Genomic DNA, 18,198 nt, shown 5'->3' with positions numbered 1-18,198 from the left:
GTGGGCTGCCTGCACTGATAGGGGTGGAGTTGCGTGTCCTCTTCGCTGTCTTCGTCACTCATCGTCACTCCCCCGAAGTCCTCGGTCATCTTGGCGCCTTACGCCTGCTCGGGGAACCACGTCTCGTTGCCTTCACTTAGCGATACTGTCTGTCATGGGGTTTCTCTGTCCGTTATTTGGGCCGAGACACACCTGTGGTCGAGCTCGGAAGGATAATTAATCCAAACAATTCCGTCATGAAATAACAATGGACAGATGAGCGCCGCGAACGTCAGCAGAAGGAAACTAGATTCTATGTAGAGAGAATCCGATCTCTTCTGCTTGCTCGGCGGCTCGATTAGGGATTAGCTCCTCTTTTCCGGAGATCGGATTCCCCCTTGGCGGGGACCCTGGGGTTGGAATCAGCTGACAGGGGGTTTAGGGAACCCGACTAAAATGGTGCAAATAAATAATCCAGTACACATATTTTTAGCGGGTCGGTTGCGGTTTTAAGTATGTTTTTTTCTTGCATTTTCATATTATGTCTATTTGTCTCTCTCGCTATCTGACCATCGAGAAATACATATATGCATACGTATAAATACGTTTAGATAGATCGATAGACAGATATGTGTTGTGCATGTGCTCATACACACACGCACACACACACATTATATATATATATATATATATATATATATATATATATATATATATATATATATATATACATATATATGTATATATACAAATATATACATATGTATATATACATATATACATATGCATATATACATATATATACATATGCATATATATATACATATATATGTGTGTGTGTGTGTGTGTGTGTGTGTGTGTGTGTGTGTGTGTGTGTGTGTGTGTGTGTGTGTGTGTGTGTGTGTGTGTGTGTGTGTGTGTGTGTGTGTGTGTGTGTGTGTGTGTGTGTGCGTCTGTGTGTGAGTATGTGTGTGAAACATTGCATGAATGACGATTGCAGTATTACGCTATAATACAAATATTTTTGCATTTGTGAGCATAAGCATGGGATAGAATTTATGTATGACTATATACTAAATTAAATTTACTCAAATGTATATAATGTAAAAAAAATAAAATAAATACACATAAAAACGGTGAAAATAAAAACGTTCCTCCAGATCTGCCAACGAAACTCCCAAAATACGTTTCAAAAATCAGAATTTATGCATGAATAAAAATATTATGCATTTAAAAGCCTCTAAATAAAAATACACTATCACTTTATGTAAATCAACATCGCGTTTCCGCCTTGCTGTGAAAATAACCTTTCCCCTTGGCCAGAGAGGAGGTTGTTTTCTGCTGCAATTGTTTTCTTCAGAATAAAATGTCAGCGATGGAAGTGGACCCATTGGAAGATGAAGTCGAAGTGCCGTCTTCCAGCACTTCAAAGGGAGACAAGAAGAGATTTGAAGTGAAAAAGGTGAGGAGACGAAGAGGAATCCGATTTACTCACCATTGCTGGAGAATTTGTTTTTGTTCCGTAGCCTTTAGGAAAATTGTATTTTTGCTTGCTCCTTGGCGTTGGTAGGCACATGGTTCTCTCTGTTTGCTTTCTACTGTTTCTGAAGAGGGTTTCCTAAAATCCTTGGATGTTTATTAATGGTTATTCAGCCCTTGTAGGAAAGGGTTATTTAAAGGGCCATTATTATTTCTTTGAATATTTCCTTTCCTTGCATTCTCGATCTAGAACCACATTCAGACGTTGGATTTTGAATTCCTCAAGGTACTAGTGGCGGAAAGCACTGTTCCCAATTGCAAAGTCTTGTGCACTTGCTGTCCCAACCTTGAAATTCTCACCAAGGCTTGAGCAGGGAGACCATCCCTTGGAGGATGGTTTGTTTCCCACAGCCATATAGTACGAGATAAAATTTGCCTGGGATGGAGGGAATGGCTGAAAATGAGACACTTTTCATGTATGGTATTACCTTCACAAGGTGATAGTAAGAAAGTTGTGCAACATGTAATACTTTTTTGTACATTTACAGGAAATACATTGATACTATCATAGAGAAAGAGAAATATCTACACTCCCTGGTATTTGAAATTATCTGTGCCAGCAAAAAATATAATCTAATGAAGAAAATAGGTCGCGACAAATGTTGCGCAGAGACTAAATCCGTGGCAATCGGGTGGGAGTCCAGGGGTGGAGTCCCTGATGGGGAAATATAGCAATTGTATGGGATTCTGGGGTAAATCCCCCAGGTTAGGAAGGTGTTTGATTCACATGGCAATGTATGTGGATTTCATAGGAATTGCTGGAATGCTAAGGACTCGATCTCGGGTTCAGTCACTTCGTAAACATTACCATTACTTTTGTTTATATATTTTGTGATGGAAAATAATAAGAGATTTAATATTTGTAATGAAAAGAATGAATACTAATTGCAAGTTTGGATGGCTTTGTGAAACTGAAAAATGAGTCCTCAAAGAACCAAGTATTTCAATAATTAGTTAAAGTGTACAGTGACTGTTTCAAGATCAACAAGCCTATTTTTTATTTAGATACAGTATTCTCTGAGAATCATCTGTGTACAGTAGATGTGTAGCAATATCAAGTAAAGGCAATAGTATAATGTGTCTCACACAGCCATATTGTATAGGGAAAACTTTGCCTATAATGCATAGAAGGACAGAATATAAGGTAATTTTTTTTGTTTTGCACACCCATTGAATCATATAATTAGCATTCCTTGTTTCAGTTATTGAAAGTGTAAATTGCATGACACTTGTTCTTTCATTACAAGTATTGGTAAGTGCTTTTGAAGTGACTGCACCTCCCTCCGACTAAGTCTCTGTTATTCCAACCACTCCTGGGAATGCACAAACATTGCTGTATGAACCGAAAATCTTCCAAACCTGGGGGTTCACCCGCAGACTCCTGCTCTATCACTGTATTTCCCTCTACCCCCATACCCCATCTAATCACTGTGGATTTACTCTCTTCAAGGCATTTGTTGTCACCTATTTTCTTCACATCTAACATTTTACTTTGCCAATGCAGGTTATTTGTGGGTATGTGTGTTCCAAAAGTGTTTTCAGACCAATTCTGTTTTTTCATTATTTTGTTCATTTAAGCTTTCACCTATAACATAAGTATTGATATCCTCACTTTAATGGACTATAATCATGAGATAGAATCCACTAACATGAATATATTGTTACTCAATTTAAAGGTGAAGGGTTAAATTGAGACAACAGTTAATAAACTGACACTTTAATAAAATTATCAGGCAATTGGTCTGAGACTCCCTTTGCATGCACATACATTTATTTCATGTATCAGTGTACATTGTTTCTATCCATTAAAGGCAAAGTTTATCTTCTACTATATAGCTGTTTGAAACTAAAACTAAAGAAAGGAAAGGGGTTCATTCATTTAAGATTTACTCTTGGATAGGTAGGACCTGTTGTAAACTTTTTACCCAGTAATTCTTGAGAAGTTTGATCTCCAACGAAAATTAAGTTTGTGTCTGTAGATTGTAACTTTATTCTATGGAAATCAAATATAAGGATGATATTTGCAGTAACTGAGTTGGTATTGTATCATTTATTTGAAGAAGCCACTTTGCCTTTTGGCACTTCAGCCATGTTTATTCTGGTAAGGTAGGATTTGTAGACCTCTTATAAGTTGACACATTTGAAATTCTATTTGAAAGCTCTGTCTTGTCAGAATATATGTAATAACATGTGTGAGACAAAAACACATTTTTTCATTGATAAGCTGAAGAAATCTGAGGCCCCTTACGTTGGTGACATTTATATACAAATTGTGGAATCTATATGTACACTATTGAAGAAAGTCAAATATATGGTGTGGAAATCACTAGTAAAACGTAAAGGTTGCACAGTACATCACCTGGAGATCAAGTCCCCATGGAACTCCCATGACTAAATCCAGCCTTTCCTTTCCTTCACACACACACACACACACACACACGCACACACGCACACACGCACACACGCACACGCACACAATCACACACACGCACACAATCACACACACGCACACAATCACACACACGCACACAATCACACACACGCACACAATCACACACACGCACACAATCACACACACGCACACAATCACACACACGCACACAATCACACACACAATCACACACACAATCACACACACACACACACACACACACAATCACACACACACAATCACACACACACACACAATCACACACACGCACACACACACACACAATCACACAGACGCACACAATCACACACACGCATACACGCACGCACGCACACACACCCACCCACACACACGCACGCACACGCACGCACGCACACGCACGCATGCACACGCATGCACACGCACACACACGCACACACACACACGCACACACACACACACACACACACACACACACACACACACACACACACACACACACACACACACACACACCCGCACACGCACACACACATTCATACATACATTCATACATACATACATACATACATACATACATACATACATACATACATACATACATACATACATACATACATACATACACACACACATATGGTAATGTAAAGTGATTGTGTGGTAGCCTAAATAACATTAAGTCCTTTGCTTGCTGCCACTGCTGGCCAGCCTAGTGCAAAAAAGGAAGCAGCTGTGCATAAGCCTCTCCTGCCAGTTCATAGCCTCTCCATCTTCAAGACTTATGTAGTGCCACCCAAGGAAACTGGTTACCAATGGCACAGGGCTTGCTTACAGTTTTGACTGTCGTCTGGCAGTCTTGTTCCACTGTCCTTGACCTGTTGAGGAGCGTGGTCATTCCTCTCTGATAAGGGAAAGGCGATTGATGGGATTGTAGCAACTACTGTGGCATCACACTGCTCACTATATCAGAGAAGTTATTCACCCACATTTTCTGAAAGGGATCTGCACTCACCTACTAAGGCACCAGAGACCAGATTTACTCATGGCAAGTCCACAATAGACCGTATCCCAATGCTTCAAGTCATTGTGGAACACTTGTTAGTTCGGTCATGGTCTGCTCGAAGCCTACATTGACCTCTGTACTACCTCGGGTATTGCTGCAACCTGGGCTGCGAAGGACTCCAGCATCATGGTAGGATTGGCAGGTTCAGCAGACACTGCTGTAACAGTGAGTGTGGATGTCTTAGCCATAATCATCTCGTCGGCCTTAAGAGGAATTGGCTGCTACAGTGAAACCTGGACACTGTTTAGTGCCTTGGAGTTTTGTCTTGATGCCTTTTTTAACAAGGAGTGGATCATGGGGGTACAGTTGGCAGAACCATGTGTCCAACTGACAGCTACACTGGCATGGGACCTATTACTTGCATAATCCAGGTCTGCCAATTCAGGGCACCTAGCTTGTTTCCCTGTGGATGACCCTGCCCATCAGGTTGTCTCTGTCCTAGACAATCCTGGGTGCAGGAAGCCTGTGGGATGACCGAGGTCTTGTCTTTGTGGAGCTTGACCAGTCCTGTTGTGAGGAGTTATAGATGGACCGAGGGTCTACCTGGTGACTTGCCTTGAGGGAGCCCCATGGCTGGAATGCTGCCATGTGCCCCACATTGGTGTTAGTCCCCTGATGATGATGATATTTTTTAGATTAGAAATAAATTTTACATCCATACACAATTTAATAGTTCTGCTATCACAGTACTCATTGCACCTTTCAGAAACAAAGTTAGTTGCTGTACTACTTGTAGTTCCCGAGGGTCATGGGGTGGGAGGGTTTTTTTCTGCTTCAGAAGACAATCTTTTTATGTGTTTAAGATAGGATTCATTTGTCTTTTTGTTTGTGCACTGCAGGGTTAGATCTAAGACTTACCAGTGAGTTTTCCTTTTTTACACTTCCTTTATCATCTAATATACAATTCTTGGCTAACCTTTTAAAATGCCTGTTAAGAGTGATTTTGCTCATGTCCCCTCACCCTAAACCCCCATTTCTCCATGAAATCCCTCAAGAGTGTATTTAGGCTGGGGACCCTTGTGTGCATTCCCCCTAAAACTCTAATTCCCCTTCTGTCACTAGTTATTCTAGGGGACAGAAAAAAATAAAGGAAAAACAGAAAATTCTGTTTACCCATAATGCAAACATAAAAGATGTAGAATATTAAAATGTAATACTTATTGCAGTGCCTTTGGCCTTAATCCTTTGCTGATAACCAATTGCCAGATACATATATGTTTCATCAGCATTCAATTTATACAAAAGGACACACTAGTTAGGGGAGAAATGTTGATCAAATGGGGGTCTAGGGGCAAAGCCCCCAGGTTAGAAAGGCTTTTGGTTTATGTATCAATCTTTGTGGTTGTTTTTGTACATTTCGGATTGAGGTTCATTTGTTCAAATTGGGGGACTACAATTGGTGTAGTCTTGTAAGCTTTTACCAAGTGGTGTGCATTTGTTTGGAAAAGACCAGTATATCATATCTGAACATTCATTTTATTAACCATGATACCAATGAAAACTATCAAAAATTGTCACACCATGTTAGGGCAAGTATGATCACAGGTTTAAATGTGTTTATGGTGTGTTTTGTAATTACAGTCTTAGAAATCTTTTTGTGTGCTACCATGCAATTTATCTAAATGCCCTTGAGCTTGTTTTGCCTAGGAGGTGGGACCATCTGTATTCAGAGGTTGACTAGTTGAGAATGAAATATTAGCTAGACTGTTGATTCAGACATCATACGTAAGCAAAACTTTTTGAAAATGGCATGGGTGACGTATTTAATCTGTGTAACTCTCAGGCTCACCTCTTAATGTTCAAAGATTTTTGTAGAAATAATAGCATAAATATGTAAATAAATATGATTTGTGCTGTTTTATTAATATATACTATATATGATGATATTGCATATTTTTCATTTTCTTTTTCTACTTTCAGTGGAATGCTGTGGCACTGTGGGCCTGGGGTGAGTGTTTGTTTTTTTGGGAATACATTGTTTCCACTTGTTTTTATTCCTTTAATAATTACCAATGGGGGTTTGTATTCATCATTTTTTTTTTTTTTTTTCAGAATCATGATTTAATTTGAATATAAAAAATCCCTTTTATGCCATTTCTTGAAACTTTTGTAAGTAGATCTTTAATTTTATATGTGTAAACATGAGTGTTACTGTGATTATAAAAATGCTAATAAAATTCCAAGCTGACTAAAGATTGCATTTGTGTGATTTTGGAGTTTTGTGGCCATTACTCTGCTCTGACACCATACAATCTTTTTCTCTCATCACACAAAGTTACTGATCTTTCACCCTCTTCAAATTATACAAACAACATGCCTTGTCAATCCCCCAAAAAAGTTACTGTAATTCTAGCATCGTGTCAGTTGTTGCCAACCTTTTTACCCATGACCCCTTTCTCAAATCTCCGAATCATCCACAACCCTCTCACATAATTTTTAGGATAAGAAAAAAATTAGCTGTATATACATACTTTTATGTATCCAATTGTAATACGTTATTCCTCTTGTCATGTCTGCTTAGTATAATCTCCTGACAAAAGCCTAGCAAATTGGCCAATACTTTTTCCTTTAAGGTGTTGCTGACCTACTGGTTGGGAACCACTGCACTTTCCCATTTGCTTGTTTATTGTCCATTTACACCTCATGGCAGCCATTGCTTTGATCACTGTTTGCTTTCAGGATCAAATTAACCATACCTATTATAAGCCATTGTTTATTAATGTTAAGAATTTATCATAAGTTATGTCCCACTGGATAAAAATTAACATTGATGAATTGGCTCTCCTCATCAACTGATTAGGGTGCACTGGTTTTGGGACCCTTGAAGCAAAGTTTGCATTAATATATTAAATCTTTATGCTGTCCATTTTTACCATAACTCAACAGTCATCATCCAATTTCAAAACTTGCTAAACATTTTTTTCACTTTAATGGGCTTCTGTCATGAGAGTTGTTTTCAACTTCTTCCTGCTTGAATATGAAATGAGAGTTTTATTTGTAAATAGTACTCATCATTAGCATCATGTCTTATTAGACTTTTTTCCAAAATATAATTGAGGCATACACCTCAGTTTCTTTAAATTCATGCTGTTAAGTGGGTGAGTGGGTGCTTCATGCTCAGGCTGATGTGAAGTGATGGTGTGGTTTGCATGCCTTCTCACTTGCAGCTGCCACTGCTTGCTAGCCTGGTGCAAAAAGGGAGCAGCTGTGCATAAGTCTCCCCTGCCAGCTCATAGCCTCTCCATCAAGATTTCTGCAGTACCTCCTTGTGGTCACCCATGAAAACTAGGTATCTTGCGGTCCTAGGCTGAACTGTGGAGGCTCATGGAGCAGCAGGAGGCCCTAAAGGTACGGAGTCATGACCCACTGGCATGTGGACATGCCCTGGCTTTGTACTAACTTTGTACTGCCCCCTTGCCCCCTGGGGTTAATGGGTGGCTGTGGGGAAGCGGGCTAATTAGTCCATCTCCCCAAGAGAACCTACTGGCAGCAAAGTCAAATATAGATGGTGCTGGGAGAAAGGCAAACTTCCCTCTCACCCAGCAAGTAAGGCAGGCTGCGGGTCCCTCTGGGTTGGCAACCGCTGGGACTCAGACTGGGAACTGGGGTTACCCATCCCATCTGCATCCTGGCGGCTGCCAGCCTGGCTTGTGGGGGAAAGCCCACTGGACCCCCACAGGTGGATTAAGGGACCTGCAGCCAGCCAGCCCTCACTATATGGGGCAACGTCTGTGGGGGTGGCAGAGGTGGCGTCCACCTGAAGTGACTGCCTGCGGTTAAATCTCAGGTGGGCTGTCAGGGTGGGGGCTTGGAACATCCGCTCTTTACAACAGGATGATCAGTTACCACTACTGTCGAGGGAGCTGAAGCAGTTGAGAGTTGAGGTGGCTGCTCTCTTGGAGGTGAGAAGACCTGGCAGCGGCACGATTAGTGTGGATGGCTACACTACAGAGAGTAGCCATAGCCATCTCCAGCAGACTTCAACCCTCAGTCACTCCAGAGATGTATGTATTGCTCTGGGTGACTTCAATGTGGTATCTGGCTGTGACTGAGATGTCTGTCAGTCCTCATGGCTCAGGAGTTGATGCTAGTAGTGAGAATAGCCTCCTTTTCTGGAACTTTGCCAGGTCCAAGAAATTGAGGATTTCTGGCTCTTGGTATAAACATTCTGTCCCATATCGTTGGGGTTGGTACAGTGATATGGGCAATGTGGCCAAGGAGATCAACCACATCCTTGTTAGTACTTGCTGGAGGATTCTCCAGAACTGCAGTGTGTATCGGAGCACTGAGTTCTGTGGAATAGATTAGTTGTGGCTACTCTCTGGGTCCACTTTAGAACCTCCTGTCATTCCAGTGAACACCCTAGAGTGTTACATGTGGACAGATTGAAGGAGGGTGAGTGTGCCTTGGGTGTTTGCTGAAGCTATCTCTGGTCGTTTCGCAGCACTTGGAGGCCTGACCGGCCCTGTTCTTCAAGCAAGAAACTTGATGCAGCCAAAGAATCGATTGGTAAATGCCCAAGAGCAAGACAGAATTCCATCTCGAAGGAGACACTGGAAGCCACATATGCTTGTTACACAGCTCAACTGTCAGGTGATCACAAATTGCATCATTCCCTGATGTGCAGGACTAGGTCACTGCTAAGAAGGGACAAAGAGCAGTTTATCAGAAATCTTGCAGAGGAGGTCAAAAGTATTTTGAGCATTGGTACCAGGTTAATCCCCCAACAATTAACTTGGATGCGGGTAGTGTCAAGATACCTTTGCAAGACCCACCCATCTATAAGGATCCACCCTCCCTGACTGAAGTCAGGGGGGCGATCTCCAAGCTGAAGAGTGGTAAAATTGTGTATCTGCAGCATTCCAGTTGAACTGTTAAAGGCTGGTGGAGAACCTATGGCAAGGGGCATGCATTCTGTCCTGTCTGCCATCTGGCAGACTGGTACCATTTCCCCTGGCCTGCTGAGGGGTGTGGTCATCCCTCTCTGGAAGGGAAAAGGGGACTGCAGCAGTCACCAAGGTATTACACTGCTCAGTATTCTGGGTAAGGCTCTTGCTCATTTATTTCTGAGACGTATCAGAGACCACCTGCTGAGGCACCAGAGGCCGGAGCAATCTGGATTCACTTCTGGTAAGTCCACAATAGACCTTATCCAGGCACTTCAAGTCATTGTCGAGCTCCAACGTGAATTTGGGCATGGGCTGCTTGCAGCTTACATCAACCTCAAGAAGGCATTTGATACAGTGCATTGTGAATCACTGGAAAATCCTGGGACTAAGAGGAATTTTAACAAGGATTATTGGATTAATAGTGCTGTAAAGTGTGGTGAGGGCCTGTCGAGCTTCTTCCCTGTTAGTTTAGGAGTGAGGCAAGACTGTGTTCTTGCACAAACACTTCAACACTTGCATGGACAGGATACACTGGGTAGAGCTACTGTCCAAAGTCACTGTGGAGCAACTCTGGGCAATATCAAGGTTACAGACCTTGACTTTGCTGATGATGTTGCTATTCTTTCTGAGTCTCTGGAAACCCTAGTGGTGACTCTTGATGCATTTAGCAATGAAGCGAAGCCTCTGGGGCTAGAGGTCTCCTGGACCAAGACCAAGACCCTTGATCCTAAGAGAATATTCTACTTATCAGATACTAACATAACATACAAAATTTGTTGAGATGCATAGGACAATTATCAGAAACATTAATTTCTCTTTTGCATGTCTATATTTCTCAATCTTGTACATACGTGCATATATATCACACAAACACACACACACACGCACGCACACGCACGCACGCACATGATGAAGACACACGCACATGATGAAGACACGTACGCACATGATAAAGACACGCACGCACATGATGGAGACACGCACGCACATGATGGAGACACGCACGCACATGATGGAGACACGCACGCACATGATGGAGACACGCACGCACATGATGGAGACACGCACGCACATGATGGAGACACGCAGGCACATGATGGAGACACGCAGGCACATGATGGAGACACGCAGGCACATGATGGAGACACGCACGCACATGATGGAGACACGCACGCACATGATGGAGACACGCACGCACATGATGGAGACACGCACGCACATGATGGAGACACGCACGCACATGATGGAGATCCGCACGCACATGATGGAGACCCGCACGCACATGATGGAGACCCGCACGCACATGATGGAGACCCGCACGCACATGATGGAGACCCGCACGCACATGATGGAGACCCGCACGCACATGATGGAGACCCGCACGAACATGATGGAGACCCGCACGCACATGATGGAGACCCGCACGCACATGATGGAGACCCGCACGCACATGATGGAGACACGCACGCACATGATGGAGACACGCACGCACATGATGGAGACACGCACGCACATGATGGAGACACGCACGCACATGATGGAGACACGCACGCACATGATGGAGACACGCACGCACATGATGGAGACACGCACGCACATGATGGAGACACGCACGCACATGATGGAGACACGCACGCACATGATGGAGACACGCACGCACATGATGGAGACACGCACGCACATGATGGAGACACGCACGCACATGATGGAGACACGCACGCACATGATGGAGACACGCACGCACATGATGGAGACACGCACGCACATGATGGAGACACGCACGCACATGATGGAGACACGCACGCACATGATGGAGACACGCACGCACATGATGGAGACACGCACGCACATGATGGAGACACGCACGCACATGATGGAGACACGCACGCACATGATGGAGACACGCACGCACATGATGGAGACACGCACGCACATGATGGAGACACGCACGCACATGATGGAGACACGCACGCACATGATGAAGACACGCGCACACACACACACGCACGCACACGCACACACACACGCACACGCACGCACACACATGCACACACATGCACACACACACGCACACATACACACGCGCACACACACGCACACACACATGCACACACACGCACATGCACACACACGCACACACACACACACAAAAGCACATGCACTTGCTGTAGAGAAAAGGACAAATGATGGTTTGCTGATAAATGACTCATGAACCTTTACAAAAATATATAAAATTAATGTAATGTAGGTATCTGCACATTAGAATATTCACACTATAACTCTTGGGTAAGTTAGTAAGATAGTGAACAATATTTAACAAAAAAAAATTATTTTTGCAGATATTGTAGTGGACAATTGTGCCATCTGCCGAAACCATATTATGGACTTGTGCATTGAGTGTCAAGCAAACCAAGCTTCTGTTACTTCAGAGGAATGCACTGTTGCTTGGGGAGTTTGCAATGTAAGTATTTTAAAATGTGCACTATATAATTTTCATGTTGGTATAGAATGAATTCAGGCTATATGATTTTAAATGAATTTTCCACAGTTTACAATTATTTTTATATAATTATATTTTACATCATATTTTTAATACCCTTTTGTTTGCAGCATGCTTTCCATTTCCATTGCATTTCCCGATGGTTAAAAACACGTCAAGTGTGCCCACTAGATAACAGGGAATGGGAGTTCCAGAAGTGAGTTGAATGAGAATCTTTGTGTTAATAACAAATTCCATATATGCCTTGTAAGCTAAGTTGATATAGACTGTGATATCAATATATAGGGCCTCAACTTTTTAAATTCCATTTTCATTGTTTGATTATTTCTATAAAATGTGCTTTATTACCATAATCTTTGTAATTTTCAATATTATTATTTACTTTTTTATCACCTCTTCATTTAGTGAATTAACAAGACAATAGGCTAGTTAATTGATGTCTTTAATTGATGTCTTTGTTAATTGATGTCTTTAATGTTTACATAAATTAATTTTTCTCTCTCTTTCACAGGTATGGCCACTGAAAATTTGTTCAATATAGAATTTCAACATTACTTTTACTTTTTTCACTTTTTTTTCAATGGCAGTTTAAAACCTCAAGTTCTTCTACACCATTTTTCAGCTGATCCTACTTTCACTTGCAATATTTTTTTTTTTTTTTTTTTTTTTTTTTTTTTTTTTTTATTATCTGTAATCATATTTTTTCTTCTACATGTCACATGTGATAAAACCTACAAATAAACATTAGTGTTTTTATTGTTTGTCTTTCTCTTCATACATGAGTTGTAGAAAGTTGCTTAAGATATTTTGGAATGTTTATAAGAAAGTGTCTGATTAAATTACAAACCAAAGAAGAATCAGTGACATTTGATAATTTTAAGAAAGTTTTGTAATATGGTTGAAGGTATGTCATAGATGCCATTTGTATATAGTATGTATTTTATATTTTCTTAAATAACTTTTAGTACCATAGTTAAATGAAGATCAGAGCAATTAAGAAATCCAGCCATCCTTATGGTGAAAAATAAAGGAGAAAACAAAGTTAAAGAAATTTTTGGCATTACTCAAGACAAGGTATTTGGGTCTTATGGCTGAGAACTCCATATTACAACCTCCCCAATCTCTTGCCCATTATTGTCGTGGGGAGGCTTAGGAGGCAGAGCCTGAGGCCCAATGCTGAGGATCAACCCTACCTTGGACCTCAGACCTCAGCCCAACTAATTTGGCATGGTTCTTCCTTTTTCCTCCTATTCTCCATCCTCTTCTGTCCACTTCCTAAGGTGTGAGAGCCGTGCTGAAAGGATGAAAGGCTAGCTTTGTGTCAATCCTGAAGAACCTTCAGGAGCCATGGGCAAGGTATTCCCTTGGTTAATTGCCCAGCCCTTACCCCTTACTGGGACCCTGAATAGACTTTCTCTTCCCCACATTTTTCAGACTAACCATGGTCAATAATGAAGATTTTTTTATTTTGATTAGGGGCATTTAGTATGCCCCTTCATCAAAAAGCCTATCTAAATTTAACTTCCATTGTTTCCCAACCTCTGCACTCTCCTTTGACCTCATGTCTGATCACTGAGATGAGGTCAGAGATGAAGTCTGCTGTCAACTTTATCCATTCTGAATCATTCACCCAGGTCATTACTCTCATTCAGAATACGCCCCTTCCTCTCTCCCAACATCCACTGCTCCATCTCCTACAGTCTTCCCTTATTACTGATCTTCATTTTTATTGTCCTCCCCACAGTACTACCTCACTCCACACCACTTCATCTTCCTCCTGCCCTTGTCCTTCCATTGCTTTCATCTCAGCAAATCTTTTGAATTCTCTTTTTAACAAAGCCAAGTGGGATGGATTCTTTAATTCCCCCTATAGCTGATCGTTCACACCTTCAGTTACATCCAAGTGCCAAGCTCATGCATTATCAACCCTGACTAACCTCACTGGCAAACATATTCCTGCCCAACCTCATTCCTCCCAAAATACCATCTCCCTGACTTATTGCCTTGTCTACAAGGACTTGTTTATTTATTGATAATTTTCTGCTGCGTTAACATTTAAGGTCATCAGCGGCGTAAACAAAATATACCAAATATAGGGTCGGGCTTGGGGCAAAGCCCCCTGGGTAAAGTTTTTTTTGTTCAAGTAAGGCAATGTTGGTGGATTTTTCTTTCATGGTCAATTGTCAATTCCAACAAATGTACCAGACATAAATAGTTACACTATTATGGTAAAGTATTGTAGCAAAATGGGTAAATATGGGCTAACGATTTTGATAAGTGGACAGAAGAAGTGGATAATGAAGAGAAGGAAAAGGAAGATTAGTCGAGGTGAGGGCTGAGGTGATCCCTACATTTGGCCTTAGCCTCCATCTCCTAAGCCACCTCACGGCAACACGGTAGTACAGTGCTACTCTATTCGTCCCAGAGTCAAACACAAGGCCTACACCAATATTGCCAAGATTAGATTATATATTTACTGAAAATTTAGCAAAGGTCATTAGCACCATATACAATGGTTAATGGTTAATGGTTAAAAGCAAAATAAATGTGCTAGACATCTAAGGTCATGTAGCACTATAGTAAAAGGTAGTGAAAGGTGGTTGAGTTAGTGATAAATTGTCAAAGCTGGGCAAAGGAATTGATGAGTGAATGGGTTAAGGTCGGGTAAGGTGATGTAAAGGGGTTAGGTCAAGTGAAGGACGTATATGCGTTTGAGGAAGGAAAACAGGTTGTCAAAGCAGAAAGTGTTAGATTCTGTAAGGATGTCTGATAAGTTGGGAGGTCGGTGAAGGGAGGATAGGTGGGGGAAAGCAGAGGTACGGTCTGCATCAAAACATGGGCATGACAATAGAATACGTGGAACTGAAAGAGGGATATTACATAGGGAACATAGGGGTGGATCGGATTGTGACATCAGATAGGAGTGTGTTAGATGGTTGTGGCCAATGCATAAGCGGGCGAGAGCCATCTCCCAACGTCTGTTCCGATGAAATGGAGCTTACCAGGCAGAGATTGATAGTTTTACAGTATATAATTTATTAGTGCAGAGACTTGACCAGAAAGATTGCCATTGATTATACAAGGTCTTAAATTACGGGTAATAATCTATGTCTGGGATACATGAGAAACGTGGTTGTTATGATGTGGACATAGCAGCGTAGCGTGCTAGAGTATCTGCCTGTTCATTGCCGGGGATTCCAACATGGCTGAGCACCCAGCAGAATTTGATTGTTTAATGGTGTGTGGATCATACAAACAAGGGGGTTGGTCAAGTGTATGGACTTTATGAGAGTTAGTGAATTACAGGAGTCAGTAAAGATTGTGAAAGAGGAAGAGGGGAGTGAGTATGTGTTTTAAGGCAAAAATGAGTGCATAAAGTTCTGTAGTAAGGACACTGGATTCAGGAGGGAGGGGTTATTTGAAAGTATGAGTTGGGAAGGTTACTGCAAAACCAGCACCGGAGGTGGATTTGGAGCCGTCAGTGTAAACGTGAATATTGGAGGAATGAGTGGAGGCATGGTCAAGGAAATGGGTGAGAAGGACAGTAGGAGGACTATTTGATTTTGGTGGGTCAGGGAAAGCAGAGGAGCAAATATGGGGGTAAGGTATAAACCATGGAGGGACAGAATGGACAGAGAACGAGAGTGGTCGGATATGGGGAAAAGGGGATGGGAGAGGAGGGTATCCATGCAAGTGGAGAAAGAAGTAGGTAAACATGGAGAAGAAGCAAAGGTAGGAAGTAGGGATCGTGGGATAGTTAGTTTAGTAAGGGGATGTTGGTGGAATCGAGCATAGCATCGGAGAGAGAGAAGAGTATGGCGTCGAGAGAGATATGATATGCCTGATAAGAGCTTCTCGCCAATGAGAAGGAAAATTTCCTGATGTCCATATGTGGTTGTAAGTTGTTAATAGGAAGGATAATGAGGAAGATGGAAGTTATCGGAGCATACGGTAGTGAATACCGTCAGGGCCTTCATGAGTGTTGTGGCACGATTTTAGGGCAGCACTGAGTTCAGAGGAAGAAAAGGGAGCATTATAGGACTCAGCAGAGGATAGGGTGAAGATAATGGGGGTACGTTCCCTGATGGTTTTAATAGAAGAGAAGTTTGGAGAAAGGTGAGAGCCACTACTGATCTGGCTGAAATAATCACCCAGTTCATTAGCGACTTTGGGAGGATCAGAGATGAGGGTATCTTGAATATGGAAGATGGGGGCTGGATTGGGGGGATGTTTGCCTGATAGTTTATGGATCCAGCGCCAAACATTTGAGATAGATGTAGAGGATGTAATTGAGGAAACATAATTTCGCCAGCTATTTGTTTTACTATTTCGGATTGTACGACGAAAACAGGCAGATGCTCTTTTAAAGGAGATAAGAGCTGATAGTTGATGAGGGGTACCTCGTTTGTAGCAGTAACTGTTCCAGGCTGCACGTTTTACACGGAGTGCTTTAGTGCAATCAGAATTCCACCATGGAACACATTTGGAGGTATAGGGCTTGAGGTTCAAGGGATAGCTGTATGGGCAGCTCTTAGGACTGTAGTTATGAAAAATTGTATCATTTCCGATACGGATGAGAGGGAAGATGGAGGGGTATGAATAGTAGAGAGTGAAGTGAAAGTATGCCAGTCAGCTCTATCAAAACACCAGCGTGGGGAGTTAGGAAGTGGTACATATGAAGTTGGAGAAAGGAGAACTGGAAAGTGGTCACTATAGGGAAAGTGGTCTAGAACTGACCAGTGGAAATCTAAATGAAGAGAAGGGGAGCATAGAGAGAGGTCAATGCATGAAAAAGACTGCGTGCGTGTATCAAAGTGTGTGGGGCGATCTGTATTTAGAATAATAAGATCAGCTGAGGAGAGGAAGCGCTCTAGAGCTTGGCCACGGGTGTTGGTGATAGAATCACCCCAAAGAGTGTGGCGGCAGTTAAAATCACCTACTATGAGGAAAGGTGACTGAAGTTGGGAAATTAGGTTTTCAAAAGCGACAAAGTTAATGGGGTGGGAAGGGGAGAAGTAGACTGAAATCACTGTGATCCAGCGGCGAAGAAAGATACGAATAACTGTTTTGAAAGGGAGGTGTGACATAAGGTGTTTTCTGGTTGATAAGTATGGACGAGACAAAGGGAGTGTGGGGAAGAAACAAAATGGTAATTGGGGATTGGTATTGGAGAATGTGTAAGAAAAGTTTCTTAAGGCATATAATGGATGGGTTATAAGAGGAGAGGATATGTCGGAGGTCAGGTATGTGAGAGCGGAAACCGCGAATGTTCCAATTAAGGATAGTTATACTTTCGTTGATTTAGCGATAACGATTGTAGTACGTGTTGGAGAATTTGAAGGGGAAGGTGCTAAAGGGTGGGATAAAGAATGAGGTTGGGGAGGTGGTGTTGTATCAGGAGGGGTGTTGGGAGGTAGAGGGTCTGGGGAATAGGGTACTTGTGACATGAGGGATTCACGTGTGTATCCAGGAGGGAGTGGAAGGGATAAAGGGGATGGTGGGAGGGTTAATATAGGTGGGGGTGGAGTCGGAGAGGATGGGTTTTGTTGGGATGGGTTAGGAGGATTGGGTGTTGGAAGAATATGAGCAGGAGGAGTATGGATATCGGCAGTCACTTTGAGTGTGGAGGGATCGGGAATTGTAGAATTTGAAGGTGGATGAGTATCAGTTTGGGACTCGAGTATGTAGTTCTGGATATCTTCGAGTTTCTGTAATGGAGTTGGTTGCGGAGTTTTGTGAGATAAAGGTTTTCTTGTGAGGGGGGGAAGAGAAGTCTGGTGTCTGAAATATAGGGGCAAAGGAAGGTGGAGGTGATTGT

At 42.2% G+C, this 18,198-nt stretch overlaps 2 protein-coding genes across 2 annotated transcripts in view; one reads left to right on the top strand and one right to left on the bottom strand.

Moving 5' to 3' along the window:
• The window catches only part of LOC125046559 (ceramide transfer protein-like), a 23,040-nt gene extending 22,790 nt beyond the window's left edge, over positions 1–250 (bottom strand). Inside the window, exon 1 of the mRNA XM_047644343.1 lies at positions 1–250. This exon is cut by the window's left edge and continues 10 nt beyond it. Within this exon, the coding sequence (XP_047500299.1) occupies positions 1–89 (89 nt within the window). The 5' untranslated portion in view covers positions 90–250.
• Positions 251–1,274: 1,024 nt separating this feature from the next.
• On the top strand, positions 1,275–13,136 carry LOC125046917 (RING-box protein 1A). The gene is made up of 5 exons (XM_047644920.1): positions 1,275–1,441; positions 6,912–6,939; positions 12,220–12,341; positions 12,491–12,576; positions 12,892–13,136. Exons 1-5 carry the CDS (start codon positions 1,346–1,348, stop codon positions 12,902–12,904), a joined length of 345 nt encoding a protein of 114 aa, XP_047500876.1. The 5' UTR covers positions 1,275–1,345; the 3' UTR covers positions 12,905–13,136.
• Positions 13,137–18,198: the final 5,062 nt, after the last annotated feature.

This window comes from Penaeus chinensis, chromosome 39 (genome assembly GCF_019202785.1).
Source record: "Penaeus chinensis breed Huanghai No. 1 chromosome 39, ASM1920278v2, whole genome shotgun sequence".
In the NCBI taxonomy this organism is placed as follows: Eukaryota; Metazoa; Arthropoda; class Malacostraca; order Decapoda; family Penaeidae; genus Penaeus; species Penaeus chinensis.
Note: the sequence above shows the minus strand (reverse complement) of the source record. Positions and strands in the feature narration are given on the sequence as shown.

Excerpts from the sequence above, each read along its gene's own strand:
- LOC125046917 (XM_047644920.1), top strand. The coding sequence starts at position 1,346 with ATGTCAGCGATGGAAGTGGACCCATTGGAAGATGAAGTCGAAGTGCCG. Across the intron at positions 6,940-12,219 it reads TGTGGCACTGTGGGCCTGGG|ATATTGTAGTGGACAATTGT; the intron begins GTGAGTGTTTGT and ends TTATTTTTGCAG. Across the intron at positions 12,342-12,490 it reads TTGCTTGGGGAGTTTGCAAT|CATGCTTTCCATTTCCATTG; the intron begins GTAAGTATTTTA and ends TTTTGTTTGCAG.